The following is a 17419-nucleotide window of genomic DNA, read 5'->3' on the forward strand; positions in this document are numbered from 1 at the left end:
TGTACCAGATGCTGTACAGTATTCAGGTGACTGGGTTCCTGCTTGCTTTTCAGTGAAAGCATTCACAAATGCAACAAAGTTTGGTTAGGAAATGATAGTAGGGGCACAGATCTCCATTAGGGCTCCACCATGTCTTTCACCACTGTTTCTTTGTTTGCCTTGAACTCTTTGCTGAGGTGATATATGTGTTGAAAATCCACCCAACATTCTTTACTGTTGCCCTTGCACGTACACTGTTTGCCCTAAACAGTTGTTGTAGATTATGATCTGTATGGAACAAGTGGTTCCTATTTTGTGGAAATAGGCCGGGCTGAAAACTTCAATGTCTCTTGTACCTGTTAAAATAATGGATTGTAATGCTGTTATATTTAGAACATTAAGGCTCCTGATTGGCTTTTTGAATGCTGTGGAATGTAGGCACTTTTTGTGGATAGTTCTAGTGCATTTAAGGATTTACACTCCATTTTTTTCGGTATGTGCTCACTTATTGTGCAATTTTGTACATGCCTGCTCTGAAGTACCATAAGTCCCACTGAATTCAGTGATGCTTACTCCTAAGTAAGGATTGCAGCTTTAATTTTTCATTTTTATTTGTTAAATACACATATCAGGTTTTATGGTTCCAGAAGGCTCTCAAAGTAACTTGCAGAATTTACAATTAAATAAAATGCTAAAGAAACAGCTGTTTATAGTTCATGCTGATATACTCAAATTCTAATAATGAACCAGACAAGCAAGAAGACAGGACTTGGTACATGTTCCCTTAACATATTTTCACTGAACTTTATGTAGTTGGGTTTCAACTTGGGTGACTAAACATCTGGAAGTTGTCTCCCCCCCGAAATTGGGGATACACCCCTAACTTTTAGGGAACTGTCATCATTGAATTTTAAAACATTAATGGTATTTATAGGGCAGTCACATTTGTGCAACAAGGAATCAGTTCAGCTTTTGCAGCTTGAGAGCATGCAGTGGTTTTAACCACCATGGCGTGTGGCTAACAAGAGCTAGTAGGGAGTGGTGAATGCATCATTGCATCAGGAGAAATTTCCCACTGCCTTGAAGGATGCAATGTTATGAGCCGTGTAAAAGCCCTCTCTGGACTCCTTGTCAGTCACAAACCTTTTTGGGCAAGATGCCTGAGAGGGGGGTGGCCGCTCAGCTGCAAATGCTCATGAAAGAGACTGGTTATCTTGATCACTTTTAGTCTTGTTTCAGACCTGTTTGGGACTAAAATTGCTTTGGTCACCCTGATAGATTACCTCTCGAAGTGAGGCAGAGTAGTGTGACCTTGTTGAGTCTGCTGGATTTCTCAGTGGCTTTGGTTTAGTGGAGGATATGATTTTGCACTGGTTGTACTTCAACTTATGGGACAGTACTAGAGAGGTGCAGTGTTAGAAACTAAGATATGAAAGCCAGGAGCTAAATGGCACCTTAAACCTAGGTTATGGGCGCAACAACAGTATGTCAGGCGAGCTTTTTTAAAAACAAGAAAACAAAGCTGAAAATGAATGAACTGCAGCTAAAATATTATGTTCATTTTTCACATGGTCTTGTCCTTCCCCTGCCCACCCACTAATTATTAGCGTGTCTCTTCTCCAGTCTTCAGAGAGTAGCTGGAAGTGGGGAGGCAGAAAAAGTTCCTCCTTTCCTTCCACTCTGCAGTTTTAATCTGAAATCTTAGGCACAGTGCTGTGCCCAGAGCTCAGAAACTGCTCACACCAATGAAATTTCCTGTTGCAAAATGCGCCTAGAACAATGGGAGTTTCGAACACTGGAGGGGTGGTATTGCAATATGTTGCTCATCCGCATGGAAGTTAATCCATGGAGTTCTTCAGGAAATTGAGTGCCACCAATATGTGGATGACTTTGAGCTTTACTTACATTAGTCAGTTGGGGTTGCAAGTTCTGGACCCATTGCCTGTAATGGACTGGGTGAGGGCAAACTGAATTGAAGTTGAATCCTGCTAAGACATGAGATGCTGTGGCTTGTTGGTTCCAGGAATTAGGGGAATTACCTCTTGATGGGGTTTATACTGCCCTTGAAGGAGCAGGTGCATTGACTGGGCGTACCCTGGATATAAATCTCTCACTGGAGGCACAGGTATCTTCAATGGCATAGAGTGCCTTTGTTCAGCTGCAGTTGATGCAGCAAATACAACCAAAGGAGAGCTTGGCCACAGTGATTACGGTAGCAGTGTGACCTGCTGTACATGGAAACTTGAAGAGTTCCCAAGTTTCCCTAGAAAGATGTTGGTCTGTATGCCTGTTGCATCAACTTCAGCAGTGGCTAAAATGTGGGTGGTGCTAGTAAATTGACAAGTGTTATCAAGTTTAATTCCATACTCTATTGTGTCTTTTTTTGTGTGATACCTGTTCTCAATTACCTACTTCGATTTTTTAAAAAAAGACTTAAGTAACGTAGAGCAGATTTAATAATCTCTGGGAGACCAATACTCATATTTCAAAAAGTCCATGCACACTGAGTACATACCCTGAAAGATGAGATAACAATCTGTAAAAATAATATAACTCTTTGATTTAAAACAGTTGCTTAGTTTTGAAGATGGTTATTGAGAAGCTGCTAACTTCGTTCCTTTCTTTCTAAAACAGGATTTGTGTTTAAAAGCAAACTTCATTATTTTCATAGACTAGTTGTATGAAAACATGGCTCCACTGAAATTACGTGGGACTATTCGCTTGCGCAGCATACAGACTGGGACTACAAAATGGAAAGAAGGGACATTCGAAATAGTTGATAAGGATAGCAAAGTGACTCTGGCGGTTCACTACAATGCTGGAGGAATGCCAAAGATTTTTCAGGTACCTCAGAATCTCAAAGGCCTTTTGTTTTGAAGTTGTGCAGGAGCTGCATGCCTCTGAACAACTGTCCTTTTAAAGTCCATTTAGCTGTCACTTGAACTTTCCTTAGAGACTTATTCTTTTTTCTTCTTTCTAGAACACTGATCCTACTGTATTACACTGTGAATTATTGAGGTGTACTGTTCAATGTACAGTGGTACCTCGGGTTACATACGCTTCAGGTTACATATGCTTCATGTTACAGACTCCGCTAACCCAGAAATAGTACCTCGGGTTAAGAACTTTGCTTCAGAATGAGAACAGAAATCGTGCTCCGGCGGCGCGGCAGCAGCAGGAGGCCCCATTAGCTAAAGTGGTGCTTCAGGTTAAGAACAGTTTCAGGTTAAGAACGGACCTCCAGAACGAATTAAGTACTTAACCCGAGGTACCACTGTACTCGTAGAGCAAGGATGATTTTAAAAAACAACAACTAAACCTTGTGAGAAAATAATACCTAGATGTTTCATTATTTAGTTATTTAGAATATTTTAATCCTGTTTTGTGGCTCCTAGAGGCCCTCAAGCTGGCTTACAAAAGATTTTCAATGAGATAAAATATATTATGTATTAGGATACTACTGGCACTGGTAGTAAATAAAAGTTTATTTGTTGTCTGTTTCATTTTCTGCTGGTTATAATATTGAAAATTCTTAATGTAGATTCATTGTTAGATTATTTCTCTGTATACACTCTTCCCATAATTAGCTGTGAGTCATAGTGGCATTTTAGATTCATGGGGATTTTGTATCCAAGGCTACAGTCTTATCACACTAATCTGGGAGTAAGCCCCAATGGCCACAGTAGCTCCTGCATAAGATTTCACTTCATGTCTAGCTGGCTGCTGGTGCACAGCTCATCTCTTTTCTTCTATTTACAACGTTTATATGTAGTCTAGTCTGGAAAGATAACCAGCATTGCTGCTATTGCTTTTGGGGGGAAGAAATTCTAGAGACTAAAACAAATTTATTATGGTTTAAAAGTCCTTCATAAATGGAAACTAAAATTTTCTTTAGTAAGTGTTTTTTGTTATATTCACTATCCTTAATGTGTACATATAAGTGTTTCAAAATTGAAAAGATAGGAGCTGAGGGAATTGTTTTTAAAAGTGTACTGAGTAGGAATTGTTTACTGGTGTGGGATAGCATATGAACATACATAGTCTTTGTCAGTGTGAAGCATATTTAAATGTGTCTTTCTTAGTATGGAAATATGTATCTTTTAAACTATCCATATGATACTTACTGTTTTACAGCTAAACCATAATATAAAAAATGTGACTGTGCGACCAAGTAGAGGGAAACTGTGTTCCTTGATTATATCATTAAACGATAATAGTTACCTGACAGTGGATAAAATATCACCTAAGGATGCAGAGGAAATGAAGCAGTTTCTGGAAGCTGTTCAAAATGGAGTTCATACAGGTTAGTGTTAATTGTAGATTTAGAGTGTGGGGAAATGACTTCACTACTTGTTTAGGCTAAAATCAACTTTTATAAACAAAGTCTACTGTTAGTGAAAAAATAAAATGCTAGTAAAACTTCTTGTATATACATTTAAAAATCATAAAATGGTGTATTTTTGTTGTAGCTGTGAAATCATCCCAAGGGTCTGGCAGTTTTGGTGTTCTGGGCAGTAGAACCACACAGAAGGATTCTAATAGGCAATTCCCATATATTGAAAACCAGGTATTTTAATCTGTTTCCTTCTTTACTTATGCTCCTTTTTCTTTATCTGCTGTATACAATAAATACTATCTGTCCACATATTTAGTAGTGATAAATGGGGAAAAATTGAATTTGTGTATTTAATAATCTTTAATATCTCCTGATAAATTTCATTCCAAATAAAACAGCCTGTGGTCATTCCCACCAGATATGGAAAAAGTCCCTTTATTCCCACAGGTTGATGATTTCACTGATCTCAAAGGTTAAAACTATCTTATACAGAATACAGTAACTCTGCTTCCCGTCCTTCTGCCCCAAATTGTTGCACCTAAGAGAGATTAGGCAGAACCTTCTTGGTGTCTGTCGGGAAGAACAAAAGACTTTATTATTTCATTCATCTATTCAGGGAAGACATTTCTAAGTTCACCTTCAGTAGGTGGGTCTGTCAGCCTTGGCTACCAGTTTCAACTTCTTCCAATCCCAGAAGGTCTCTTGTCCTGCTCAGTGTGGGGAGCAGCCATATTGGTGGCCTCTGACACATATGCTTTCCTTTTCCTGAAGTTTCAGATCAATTTAGAATGTCACATGGGACACATTTGGGGCAATTGTTTCTAAATTTTGTCTTCGAACTAGAAGGAGACAGCCCCCCTGCCCACCAAGAGTGGAGATAGGAAGTTTAGTGTAGCCCTTCGTCTGGAGACTGATGGGTGGAGTCACTCGCAGGATGCTTTTCCATCTCCAAGGAGAAGGAACACTCACGATAAGTTCAAGGTTCCGTTTCAGGCCACTGTTCTTAAAGAATATATATTGCTTCTGACTCTGTAGCACTTGTAGTCTAGTCCGCCAAATAAAGGAATAGTAGTAAGAGGCTGATTGAGACTAAATCTGAATACCACACCTGTATCTTAACTTTATTTGGACGGTAAGGAGGTGCCTCCTAAGATCTTGTTCTTCAAACTGTTCTACTATTCTTTTTGCCTTTCATTTAAAATATGCAACCCGGCCAAAGAGGATTTCTGGTGTGAGGTGGTTACATACAGCCAGGCATCTAGTTAGCCTACACAGGTAGTCTAGCAGGTTGGGATCCTATGCGTGAATCAGTCACTGCAGTGAAGTCTGCTATCATGGCAAATTGAAATATGGCTACTGCAGTAAAATTATGGCAGCTGCTTATAAGTTCTGTATGAAAGTGCCAGTTACTACAGATGTAATCCATATGCAGTGTTTGCTGGGTTGCCAGGTGGCCTGCTGATTGCATATGTGCCACTGACTCTCTGAAATGGGTCCATGATTTGAAATGCAGTATGCTGTACTGATTACAGTGTTTCTGATTCTCATAGACTCCTTCAAAAAAAGGGATTGTAGAAAATAAAGATGAAACTCAACTTCGTAAGGTGCTGGGCAACCCAGGAAGGGCATCCATTAAGAATTCTTCAGTAACTGGAACGCCTGGCTACCGAGTTACCATTTCTAGTCCTTCTGCTGCTTCAACACCTCACAGAACAGGGCTGTTGGAAAACCGGTATGAAAATAAACTTTTAAGGCACTGCAGCCTTTGATATGCATTCATTAAAACATGAATAGCTTTGAGCCTAGTAAACTGCTTTTCCATGTCTTTATTAACACTCTTTGGAAAATGTACTAAAAGCTTTAACTCTAAACTAGCTGGAAGGCAGTTAATTTTTGCATTTTATGATAAGGTTTATGGAGGTTGGATGAGAATGTGAGTTGGGCTCACATTGTTTCCCTGTTGACTAAAGGATTTCTCCCCCTTAATAAAACAGTGAAAGAAGGAAAAGGACACCACCTACCTCCGAGATGAATGAAGATTACCCAAAAGAGAATGATTCATCAACGTATGTTGTTATGGTTCTTACTTTTTATTCCCCTCCCACCACATTAATTCTGTTGGAAAAAACTCCTTAATCTCTCTTCACTCTTATAATGCCTTGCAAACATGAAGCACTTGAAAATTGTAAGGATTCAGAAATATGGAATGTTGTATGTTTTTAATTTGGTATGCCAGTTAAAAATGTTCTTCATAGTTGCCCTTCATGGTGATTACTGAATGAGTGATTTGAATCTAATGGTCTTTTATAATTTTACTATTAAAATGTAAGTCTAGATTATTATTTTTTAGCATCAATGAGTGTAGTTATGGTATTTTTAACAATTTGTATTGCTGTGGTTGCCAGTGGAATCAGTGGCATCCTTGAGGACTTCCCCTGAGGCCCACAAAGTCTTTGTACCTTCTCCTCACTCTTGCAAACTATATAGAGCTTAAAATGAAGTTAGAAGAGCAACACCCTTTCCTTTTAATTTAAGCTCTCTGGTTTTTCAAAGTTATGAATAGGCACCTAAGCAGCTGAACAGAAAGAAGAGTGACTGAGTAGGATAAAGGGAGTGTTCTGTGAGAATATGAGTTGGAGAGAGCACAAATGGGGAAGAGTGCTGTTGCAGTCAGGTCCTGTTTGTGGACTTCTTAGAAGCATTTTGTTGGCCACTGTGAGACCAGAATGCTGGACCAGATGGATCATCGTTCTCATCCAGCAACACTTCCTATGCTTTTAAGTTCTAGATGGGAAGAAGAAAGTGGGATCCTATATGAGTCAGGAGGGAGAGCATGCCAAAGAGAAAAAGAATGGACGTTAGAAGTAATGTGCACGCACACACAAGATGGATCTACAGAAATGATTCTCTTGAAATTGTTTTATGATTTTTCAGGAGCCCCCCAAACCACAGGTATCTGTGTCCATTCACTAAAACATAAAAATCATGCAGATACAGTGGTGCCTCGCAAGACGAAAATAATTCGTTCCGCGAGTCTTTTCGTCTTGCGATGTTTTTCGTCTTGCGAAGCACTGTCCGTCGCAACTGCGCCTCTTCAAGTGGCTTTAAGAAAAAAGCGTAAGACGTTTTCGTCTTGCTAAGCAAGCCCATAGGGAAATTCGTCTAGCGAAGCAACGCAAAACCGAAAAACCCTTTCGTCTAGCGAGGCATTCGTCTTGCAAGGCATTCGTCTTGCGGGGCACCACTGTACGTTGCAAAAACGTGGATCAGAGGCACAGATCCTTATAAATCATAATTTTTACAATGTATCTCCTCAAAATTACAGTCATAGGTCACCGTAGTGTCCAGAGGTGTGTTTCATTTTTCGTTATCATATCCTATACACAAATCATAAATGTCTATGCATTGGGTCATTATTTTTGTGGTGCTAGCAGTTTCTGGATCTCTGACTTTAGTTTTTAATTGTGTGCTCTCCCATTGTAAACTGCAATTTGATGCTTTCTTTGGTAAAACCATGCAAATTCAAGAGGATCCGTTTTAGTTCCAGTAGGTCTGACATTTACTCAGACCCTACGGAAAAGCAGAAGTTTGTGTGTACACACCGTCTGTCTGAGGGAGTGGTGGGGAGACAAGTGAGCAGACAGGCTGGTGTACCCAGCACCCTCTCAAAATTCCATATGGGCCCCCAAAATTTGACAGCCCCCGAATAGTATACAGTGGTACCTCCGGTTATGAATTTACCGTATTTTTCGCCCCATAAGACGCACCTAGTTTTTAGAGGAGGAAAACAAGAAAAAAATATTCTGAACAAAACAGTGGGTGTATGCTTTTTGTGGTTCATGCTGTGGCCACAGACATGATATGTGATTTGATGGTGAGTTTGGGGTGACCCAATGCAAAAATCCTGAGGATCCATGTAGATCCGTGCTTTGTAACCACGTTTTTGCACCATTGCGGCCCCACGAAACAATGGATGTGTGGAATTTTGGTGCAGGCTGTAGCCATGGACATGCTATGTGATCTGATGGTGAATTTGGGGTGAGATTTTAGGGAACTTGTAATGGTGGTTAATAAATGTAAACCAAGGGAAGTGGTGTACAATATTGTTTTACATAACTTATTTAAAGTTATATGGGTTTATCTGCAGCAATAACAAAGCCATGACTGATCCAGCACGGAAATTCTTATATAGCAGCAGGGAAAAACAGATGAGCTTGAAACAGACTGAGGAGAATAGGACATCAGGTAAAAAAATGATACTGTTTTTGACCATCTTGTACAATGGCTAACTAGTTAAAACTAAACACATTTTGTTTTTATTTAGAAAACTGAGCTTCTAAAAGTCTCTGTATAATGAAATTATCTTTGTTCTCACTTGAGGAACATTAGAAGGGCAAAAATTAAAATGTAAACCATATGCTTGAGGATAGCTGAAAGCAAGGAAGTCCAAATGAGAGTTTTATCTTGATAATTCTTTAAATGGGGGATTAGGAGGAGGAGAGAGTGCTACGATTGCATATTACAGAAATGATTCTGCAATTTTTTTTCTGACTTCCCACTGACTTTCCTTATTATTCCACCATGGTGATCAATAAATTAATTCCCCCTGGAGATAGTAACTAAATTAGACATTCCGTATTTACATTGAAATTTAGGAGATAGCATTTTAAATTTATTTTGGTAAACAATGCACTGTGTATTTTCAGTAAAAAGTAATGCTAAAGTTGACTGTTCCAGGAGTATTATAATATCATCACTCAGTAGATGTTTGCTGGAAACTATGTTGGGGAAAGACATGCTTCTTTCTTCTTCTGGATTTAAATCTGAAGTTTCCAGATTAGCAAAGCAACCCTAATAGTCTACATTGTGCATCCACATATAATATAAAAGCACATATGTCCTGTCTTGGAGGGTTTTAAAATACTTTGTGTGTAATATAGTTACACAAACACCCACTTATATTGCATAAAACTAAGCTTTCTGGAGGTTAAGTGAAGCCATGACGTAGCTTATAAATCTCATTGCTGTAGCATAAGAGTTTTGAGACGTGATAAGGGCAAAAGATTCGCAAGGTTCATATGATATGAAATATCTGTATTTTGCCTAGCAGATATATCCATTGCAGTATTTTATAGCAGGGATGAAACCTTTGGCAGAAACTAATCACAGTTTAATTGTTGCATCTCCTTTGAAATGTTGACTGTTGGACAGTTGTATAGTTTACTTTCTAAGACAGTTCTTACAGAAATTGATTTCTTTTTCCTTTTAAGGAGTTTTGCCTTTACAATCCTCTTCATTTTATGGAAGCAGATCATCTTCAAAGGATTATTCAGCTGGGAGTTCTAATTTGGACAGGTAAGTACAGCATTCCTTAGCTATTTTCTTTCAAATTCTTGGTCATTGGAGTGCTCCATTCATCAAATGGTGTAGTTCGTTCATGAAAACATCTTCTTATGTTACTCTTAGCACCATTTCAAACGTTTTCTGCACAGGAGTAAACAAATCATAAAATGCTGGGTGCTGTGCTAATTGAATACATCTAGGTGATATAAGAGCTCATACCCTGTCCTGTATAAATGGGTAAATACACATATGCAGTTCAGCCTGATACTAGTCAGCAAGACATTTTGGCAGACCTTTGTACCCAAGCAAAAAAAACTGTGGCTCTTGAGTTGTTGCATCTTCCTCATCTACTAGCTGCGGCCAGGGAAGCTCCTTTTCTACGGTGACAGAAAACCTCTTGGTTGTTTAGTATGTACAAGACTAGAGTACCTAATGGTGCATATAGCTTATGGCTGCCATCTAATGCCTTGTCCAAAAGGTAGTAATCAGCCACTACAGTCAAGGAAAACCTTTATGTTAAACTTTCTTGGGTAGAGTAATACTAATTATAGTCTATAGAAATGTGCACAAAGGGAAACTTGGAATGGGTGGCCATAATTTATAAACTCCATGTTGCTGTAGCTAGGAGGAGATTAGAGCAGGGGTGGTAACCTGTGGCCTGCCAAAGGTGCAGCAATAAAACGGTTAGTACATTTGCAAAGCTAAGCAAGGTCCAGTATAGTTTCAGATTGGATGTGGGGGGAGCGTGTTGAGATTCCTGCATTGTAGGGGATTTGACTAGATGACCCTTGGGGTGCCTTCCGGCTCTACGATTCTATGACTAAAACTCCCTTCAGCCTCATCCAGTATGACCAGTAATCACATCCATGGGTTAAAGAGATAGAAAGCAGGTATTATTTTTGCTAAGACTGGTCTAGCCTGCTTCATCTAGTACCTGCTACAACTATGTATTATGCTTCAAACTCCCATGCCTGTGGGGTATTCAGCATGCTAGCCAAATTTTATTTCTGCTCATCTTCTGCTGGAGTATGTTTAGCACTGTGAGCAGCAATGGAAGTATACATATTTTAAGTGTTTGGGGAACAGATGGCATTTATTTACAGTGGTACCTCGGGTTACATACGCTTCAGGTTACATACGCTTCAGGTTACAGACTCTGCTAACCCAGAAATATTACCTCGGGTTAAGAACTTTGCTTCAGGATGAGAACAGAAATCATGCTCTGGTGACGCAGTAGCAGCAGGAGGTCCCATTAGCTAAAGTGCTTCAGGTTAAGAACAGTTTCAGGTTAAGAACGGACCTCCGGAATGAATTAAGTACTTAACCCAAGGTACCACTGTATTTTGGGGGAGGGGTATTGGTTTTTGTTTCATTATGTATTTTGTATTCTTCTGTTATGAACCACCCTGGGATCTTTGGATGAAAGGCGGTATACAAATATAACAACAACAACAACAACAACAACAATTTCATTTCACAATGCTTTATTTCAAAAGTGTGATTTTCAAGTGTAAAGTATTTTTAAGGAGAACTTGTTATACATACTTAAAAACCGTGCAAGTTGAAAAATGAATTTAGAATTCTTTTTACTTCTACTTCCAGCAAGTTTATCTACAACAGGGAGCTGGAAATGTGTTGCTCTTTAGTGGGGTCTGTGACTAATACTCAGAGGAGTCTTTGTAGGCTGTGTAAATGTGATTCGTAATCACATATGGCCCTTCTGTGGATGCAAAGCATCCTGCATGTGTGAGAGAAAGAGGAAGAATGAACAAACATTTTGGGAGGCTGTCCACCTTGTGATAACTTCCTAGTGATGCATCCGCATTCGAAGCATCCTCAATGCTCATGGAATATGACTGCTGCTATATCACTGGTGGCAGTAGCCGGCATTGTTATTCTTGAGATGGATTTGATGGCTATTTATCCATCTCGCCTTGTAGGACTAACCTGTTGAATCAGACTCCTTCTGCGAAAAGAAGCTTGGGGTTTCTCTCTCAGCCAGCCCCTCTCTCTGTTAAAAAAATGAGACCTAACCAGGATTACATGGGATGGAACAAGCCACGAGTCCCCCTTTCCACTCACCCACAGCAGCAACTGCAAGGGTAAGTTTTTAGATTTTCAGTATCTGTGTGTGGGCACACTGTGTGCTCAGTTTAGGTATTGGTTACATAGAAATAAATCCAACTTGTCAGCTTTTTCTAAAACTAGATATCCTTTCAGCACCATATCTCCATGTCTTCATTTTTAAAAACTTATTCTTCGTGTTTGTGCTGTGTGTTTAACATTAAGTTAGAGTCCCTTTGAGCAGGGGCTGCCACTTACGTTCATGCAAACTCAGTATTTAACAACTTAATAGCTTTGTAGATTGTTAAGACAGTGAGCAAGGGCGGACCAGAGTTACCATATTATTCTGTGTATAAGGCTAGATTTTTTTCCTTTAAAATAATGTCAAAAATTAGGGGGCGTCTTATACACGGATACATCTCCCCCCATTTTCTTAAATCCGAGTCCGCCAAAATAGGGGGCATCTTATACATGGGGGCATTTTATAGACAGAAAAATACGGAACTTACATTCTTACAACATGCCCTGTTTTACAAGTAGGGTTTTGAATGTATTTCCATCGTCCTAAATCTTTTCCTCTTCTATTTCCTTTTTTACCTCTGCAAATTAAACATGTGAAGTAATGATTCCTTGTATTGAGGATTGCCCATCAGGTTTCTAGAAAAAATCTGTGATAATAAGGAATCTCAGTGTGTGACAGATCTATTAGTTTCCCCCTCTTCTGCATTCCTTGCATGGTTCGTTTCAAGAGCCTTTTTGTAAAAAAGAATTTTTTTTTGTTATGTTTGAAGAAAATTAATAAATCTTCAGATGGATTTGTCACAAGCATCTTCTGGGTAGTTTGGATGATAGTTTATAAGATTATGCTTATAGACCTTACAAGTACAGGTCTACTACTTAAGAAGCCTAAATGGAATCTGGGATCTAATTGGTTCTTATCATACAAAGGTTTGTTTAGAAATCTTTCCACACTCTGAGGTGTATTGTTATTATTGTTTTTTATTGCATACTCCAAGCAGACAGACTCCTACTCCTAATCAGTGTGTGTATGCATGTGTGTGCACACTGTAGTCCATGAGCAGGCAAACTAAGGCCCGGGGGCCGGATCTGGCCCAATCGCCTTCTAAATCCAGCCCGCGTATGGTCCGGGAATCAGCGTGTTTTTACATGAGTAGAATGTGTCCTTTTATTTAAAATGCATCTCTGGGTTTTTTGTGGGGCCTAGGAATTCGTTCATTTATTTTTTCTCCTAAATATAGTCCGGCCCCCCACAAGGTCTGAGGGACAGTGGACCGGCCCCGTGCTGAAAAAGTTTGCTGACCTTCTGTAGTCAGTGTAAAATATCTGTGTTGGAAATGTTCCAATGTAACAACTTTGTCACCTTGTGCTTCTTCACAGGTTTACCAACTTGGGGAATACCTGTTACATGAATGCTATTTTACAATCTCTATTTTCAATTCAATCTTTTGCTAATGATCTTTTGAAACAAAATATCCCATGGAAAAAAGTTCCAAACAATGCACTTATCAGGTAAGCACCAGCTTTGTGAGTTACGTAAACATTTTTTCCTAGTACAGCTTCAAAAGAAGCATTCAGATTTGGCGTGCTATTTGTAACTCTTCTTGCATATATTTTTGATAAAGTCCTATATTTTCTAAGGTTGCTGCTTTTATTACTGCAGTTCCTCATTTATTGAGCCTCTGCTCTTTCCTCTTTCTTTGCTATGGTAATGAATAGATGTGTGCATTGTATTGAAAAAGGTTTTGCAAGCACAATAAATGGATGCTTAGAAAAACAGTAAGTCATAAGTTTCCTGGTTATGTGAAGAGGGGCATGTCAAAGTTTGAATAATACATTCCTATAAAAAGGGTATTGGGCCAGTCATTTTTTTACTGCTCATACAAGATCCTACTAATAAACATAACATATTTTATGTGAGTTGATTTTAAAATACATGCAATATAATGGAAGGGAGTGCGAACAAATTTCTAAGGGTATGTTAACTTTGCTGATATTTTTAGCATTAAACAATGCCTAACTTGCTTTTTGACATTTAAATGTCACTGCATTAATTTGTCCAGGCGCTTTACCCATCTACTTGCTAAAAAAGATGTTTGTAGCCCTGAAGTAAAGAAAGACCTACTTAAGAAGGTGAAAAATGCAATTTCAGCTACTGCGGAGAGATTCTCTGGTTACATGCAAAATGTAAGTATTTCACTTTCTAGCAAATTGCATGTTGATAGGTTAAAAGTTTGTATTTGACCAAAATATCAATATACAAATAAAAACACTGTAGAATCTAATAATATAATAATGTGGTGCAGAAAATATATCAAAGGCCTGAATACATCTCAGCTTCAAAAGGTGTTCATCCTCCTCCTCTGGTTTTTCTTAACAGGAGCTGGTGACTTGATTTAGGCACTACAGTGGTACCTCAGGTTAAGAACTTAATTTGTTCTGGAGGTCCGTTCTTAACCTGAAACTGTTCTTAACCTGAAGTACCACTTTAGCTAATGGGGCCTCCCGCTGGCACGCAATTTCTGTTCTCATCCTGAAGCAAAGTTCTTAACCTGAGGTACTGTTTCTGGGTTAGCGGAGTCTGTAACCTGAAGCTTCTGTAACCCGAGGTAACACTGTATAAATGTTACCAGACTTTTTACTTCTTGGATTTGGGTTTTTCAGTAATTTATGGGTTTGCTTTTTAAAAATTGTACAATTTCCCACTGAAAAATACCGTTTAAGCATGAGATGCATTTGGTCCCGTTTCTGTATACACATAATGCGTGTTTTGGTTTAGTAAAATGTTTGGTTTATTATTATTTTTTGTATTGTTTTTTCCTTTAGCCTCTCTCTTAATTTGCTTTTGTTTGGTTATAGCTAGATCTTTTTTTCTGTTTTGTTGTTCTTAAACTTAAATAAAGTTGTGATTATGTATTGGGGGGAAATGAAAACTACAAGTACGCAGAGCTAGTTAGGAGAATTTTAGGTTTTATTAAAACTATGTTTTAAAACTTAGTTATTTGGGATATTTATAATTCAAATTGAGTTGAGTGTGTGGATTCTGGTATGAATGTATTGTTTGGGACCTCACCCTCTTTAAGAAATTGAGGTAAATTTGGTTTATATATAAGATACATTTAAATGTATGAATGGGTCTTGAAAGTCACTATTCTAAGGAAATGTATACATGGTTTTAGGATGCTCATGAATTCTTAAGTCAGTGCTTGGATCAGCTGAAGGAGGATGTGGAGAAGCTGAACAAAACTTGGAAGACTGAGCCAATTTCTGGTGAAGACAGCTCTCTAGGACGTATATCTGATGACTTGTCAGCCACCAGAGTGTACACATGCCCAGTAATTGCAAACTTAGAATTTGAAGTTCAACATTCTATCATATGTAAAATGTAAGTATTTTAACAGTCCCCCCCTTGTTTCATTGTTCTACGCTTCTGTCTCCTCCCTTCTTTCCTTTTCCTCTGCTCCCCCAAAATCTGCTCCAGAGGTCAGGGTGGGTGGGAATTCCATCACATCCATTGGGGTGGTGCTGGATCTCATGCCTAGAGAGCTATACCATCTATGCTGCTGTCATGTAATACCCATTACTACTAGGCATTCCCTTTGTAATTCTAGCTCTTTTGCCCCAAATGATAAATACTTTTCTACTTTTCTCGCACCCTTCTTTTGTAATGTTAATGTTAGAAACAACTACTTCATTTTAATAAGTGCTATTGTTGTCAAAGAAGTTGCAGTTTGGACCTCTTTTGATATCCTATTCTATTTTTAATGTTTATTTTGGTTTTTATAATATTAAATAAAGTAACTGCAAAATACAGCAATATAGAATTCCTATCAGTATAAATTACATGTTTCATTGGTTCAATTACATATCCTCTTCTATCTTTGGTAGTTAATTCAGTGAGAATATTTCTCTTACCTCTTCCACTAAATATATGCCAAAATATGTATTTATTTATTTTACTTGGTTTTTTACAGACTGGTATTACATCTTTTTTGTAATGCTTATTCTTAAGGTATCTGAGTATGACTCATATACTCAGAAATTTGGATATATTCATGAGTTACTAATACAACTTGTAATGAATAGGGAATATGTGGGTAGACTAAAATACACGAGGACATTTCTTTTCAATGCAGGTGTGGTGAAACAGTTACCAAACGGGAGCAGTTTAATGACCTTTCAATTGACTTTCCAAGAAGAAAAAAACTTCATCCATCTCGATCTATCCAAGATTCCTTGGACCTCTTTTTTAGGGTATGCAATATATAAGGCTTTTTAATATCATTCAGCATATCTTTCATTAACAAATTTCCCCCCCTCATTTCACCATCGAAGTGTCTGAATACTTCTTGCTATCCATTCTTTTCTTCATGCAAAGCTAAGGATGAATGCGTAGATTTGCATGGGTTCCCCCATCAGCTCTAAGTGCAGACCTATGTCCTTTGTAGGAATCACTGTTTGGTCAGGTGCTGTGCTGGCACTAGTTGAACAAGACTCCAAATATTACAGAAGCCCAAGCTTCTGCAGCAATACTCTGTTCTATATGTTATGATTTATTTAAATATTTATAGGCCACAGTTTTCATAAAAGTACAACATGGTAGTATATACCACATACAAAGTTGCAATAAGATCAGTAAAAACATTAATAAAAACTGCTAGGGTGAAAGAATTTTGCATTTTGAAGGCCTGTCTGAATAGCACTGTTTTCAGGAAACACCTAAAAGTAGGCTGGGATGATTCCTGACAAGTCTTTACTAGCAAGGAAATCCATAGGGCCTGCCACATTAAAATCTTGGTTCCTAGTAAAGGCCAACTGAATCACAGGGGCATGGGGAGCCACCAGAAGTGCCCCATCAGAGGATCTCAGTGATCCAGGTAGAGCACGAGGAACTGGATGGTTTTTAAGTTACTTTGAATCTAAGTAATTTAGGCCTTTGTGAATTATGCACGGAGATGGGGAGTGGAATGAGAGAGAGAGAGTCAATGAAAATTGGTATATAAATCTACCTTTGACACTGGGTGCCCAAGTACAGGAGAAGTTGCCCTTGGTTAGGAATATTAGAATCGTCTGTCCAGTTTTTGTGTTTGAATCTCAGATAAGCGACACTTCTCCAAGTATATTGTAGTACTTACTTTGGGCAATAGTGCAGAGAACACATAATGAGAAGAAATAACTTGATTCTACACCGCTCAGCTTTGACCCCACACATGGCAAAGCCACCTTTCCAACACTAAGCTTATTTGTCCCACTATTATTCTAATTATTTATTGAATTTATATACCTCCCTATACCCGGGGGTCTCAGGGTGGTTCACAGAATAGCTAGTTGGAACGTACAAGGCAACTTATGTAACCATTTAGAGACCAGTAGCAAAATTCGAACCAACAATATCTAACACATATGCTGATCAGACCTCAGCAGTATCCAATCACATTAATGAAACCTATGCTGCACATTTACCTGGGAGTAAACCCCTCTCAAAGCAGAGCAACTGCTGAATGAAGATACATGGGATTGTACTGGTTGATAGAACAAAACACTTCTTTCAGTGCTGCCATACTGTTGGGTTTAGTCATATATCTGAGCTGATTATAGTTCCCATAAAGCTGGAGTCCATAGGGTAGCCTCTGCGCTAGACAGACACCAGCCTCCCGCAGAGCACTATAATCAATGTGA

The 17419-nt window shown here is 38.6% G+C and overlaps 1 protein-coding gene across 3 annotated transcripts in view; it reads left to right on the top strand.

The window, feature by feature from the left end:
• The window catches only part of USP37 (ubiquitin specific peptidase 37), a 32617-nt gene that overhangs the window by 938 nt on the left and 14260 nt on the right, over nucleotides 1–17419 (top strand). For 2 of the 3 annotated variants that reach the window (XM_083489014.1, XM_083489016.1), the window contains exons 2-13: nucleotides 2614–2823; nucleotides 4114–4282; nucleotides 4449–4546; nucleotides 5866–6047; nucleotides 6310–6381; nucleotides 8463–8560; nucleotides 9586–9670; nucleotides 11599–11760; nucleotides 13121–13252; nucleotides 13804–13927; nucleotides 14920–15125; nucleotides 15877–15994. In XM_083489014.1, coding sequence (XP_083345140.1) covers nucleotides 2668–2823; nucleotides 4114–4282; nucleotides 4449–4546; nucleotides 5866–6047; nucleotides 6310–6381; nucleotides 8463–8560; nucleotides 9586–9670; nucleotides 11599–11760; nucleotides 13121–13252; nucleotides 13804–13927; nucleotides 14920–15125; nucleotides 15877–15994 — 1602 coding nt within the window. In that variant the 5' untranslated portion in view covers nucleotides 2614–2667. The remainder of the gene's footprint in view (nucleotides 1–2613; nucleotides 2824–4113; nucleotides 4283–4448; nucleotides 4547–5865; nucleotides 6048–6309; nucleotides 6382–8462; nucleotides 8561–9585; nucleotides 9671–11598; nucleotides 11761–13120; nucleotides 13253–13803; nucleotides 13928–14919; nucleotides 15126–15876; nucleotides 15995–17419) is intronic. The other variant, XM_083489015.1, reaches the window with a different exon arrangement.

The sequence above is a fragment of the Podarcis liolepis genome, assembly GCF_965112155.1.
Source record: "Podarcis liolepis genome assembly, chromosome: 1".
In the NCBI taxonomy this organism is placed as follows: domain Eukaryota; kingdom Metazoa; phylum Chordata; class Lepidosauria; order Squamata; family Lacertidae; genus Podarcis; species Podarcis liolepis.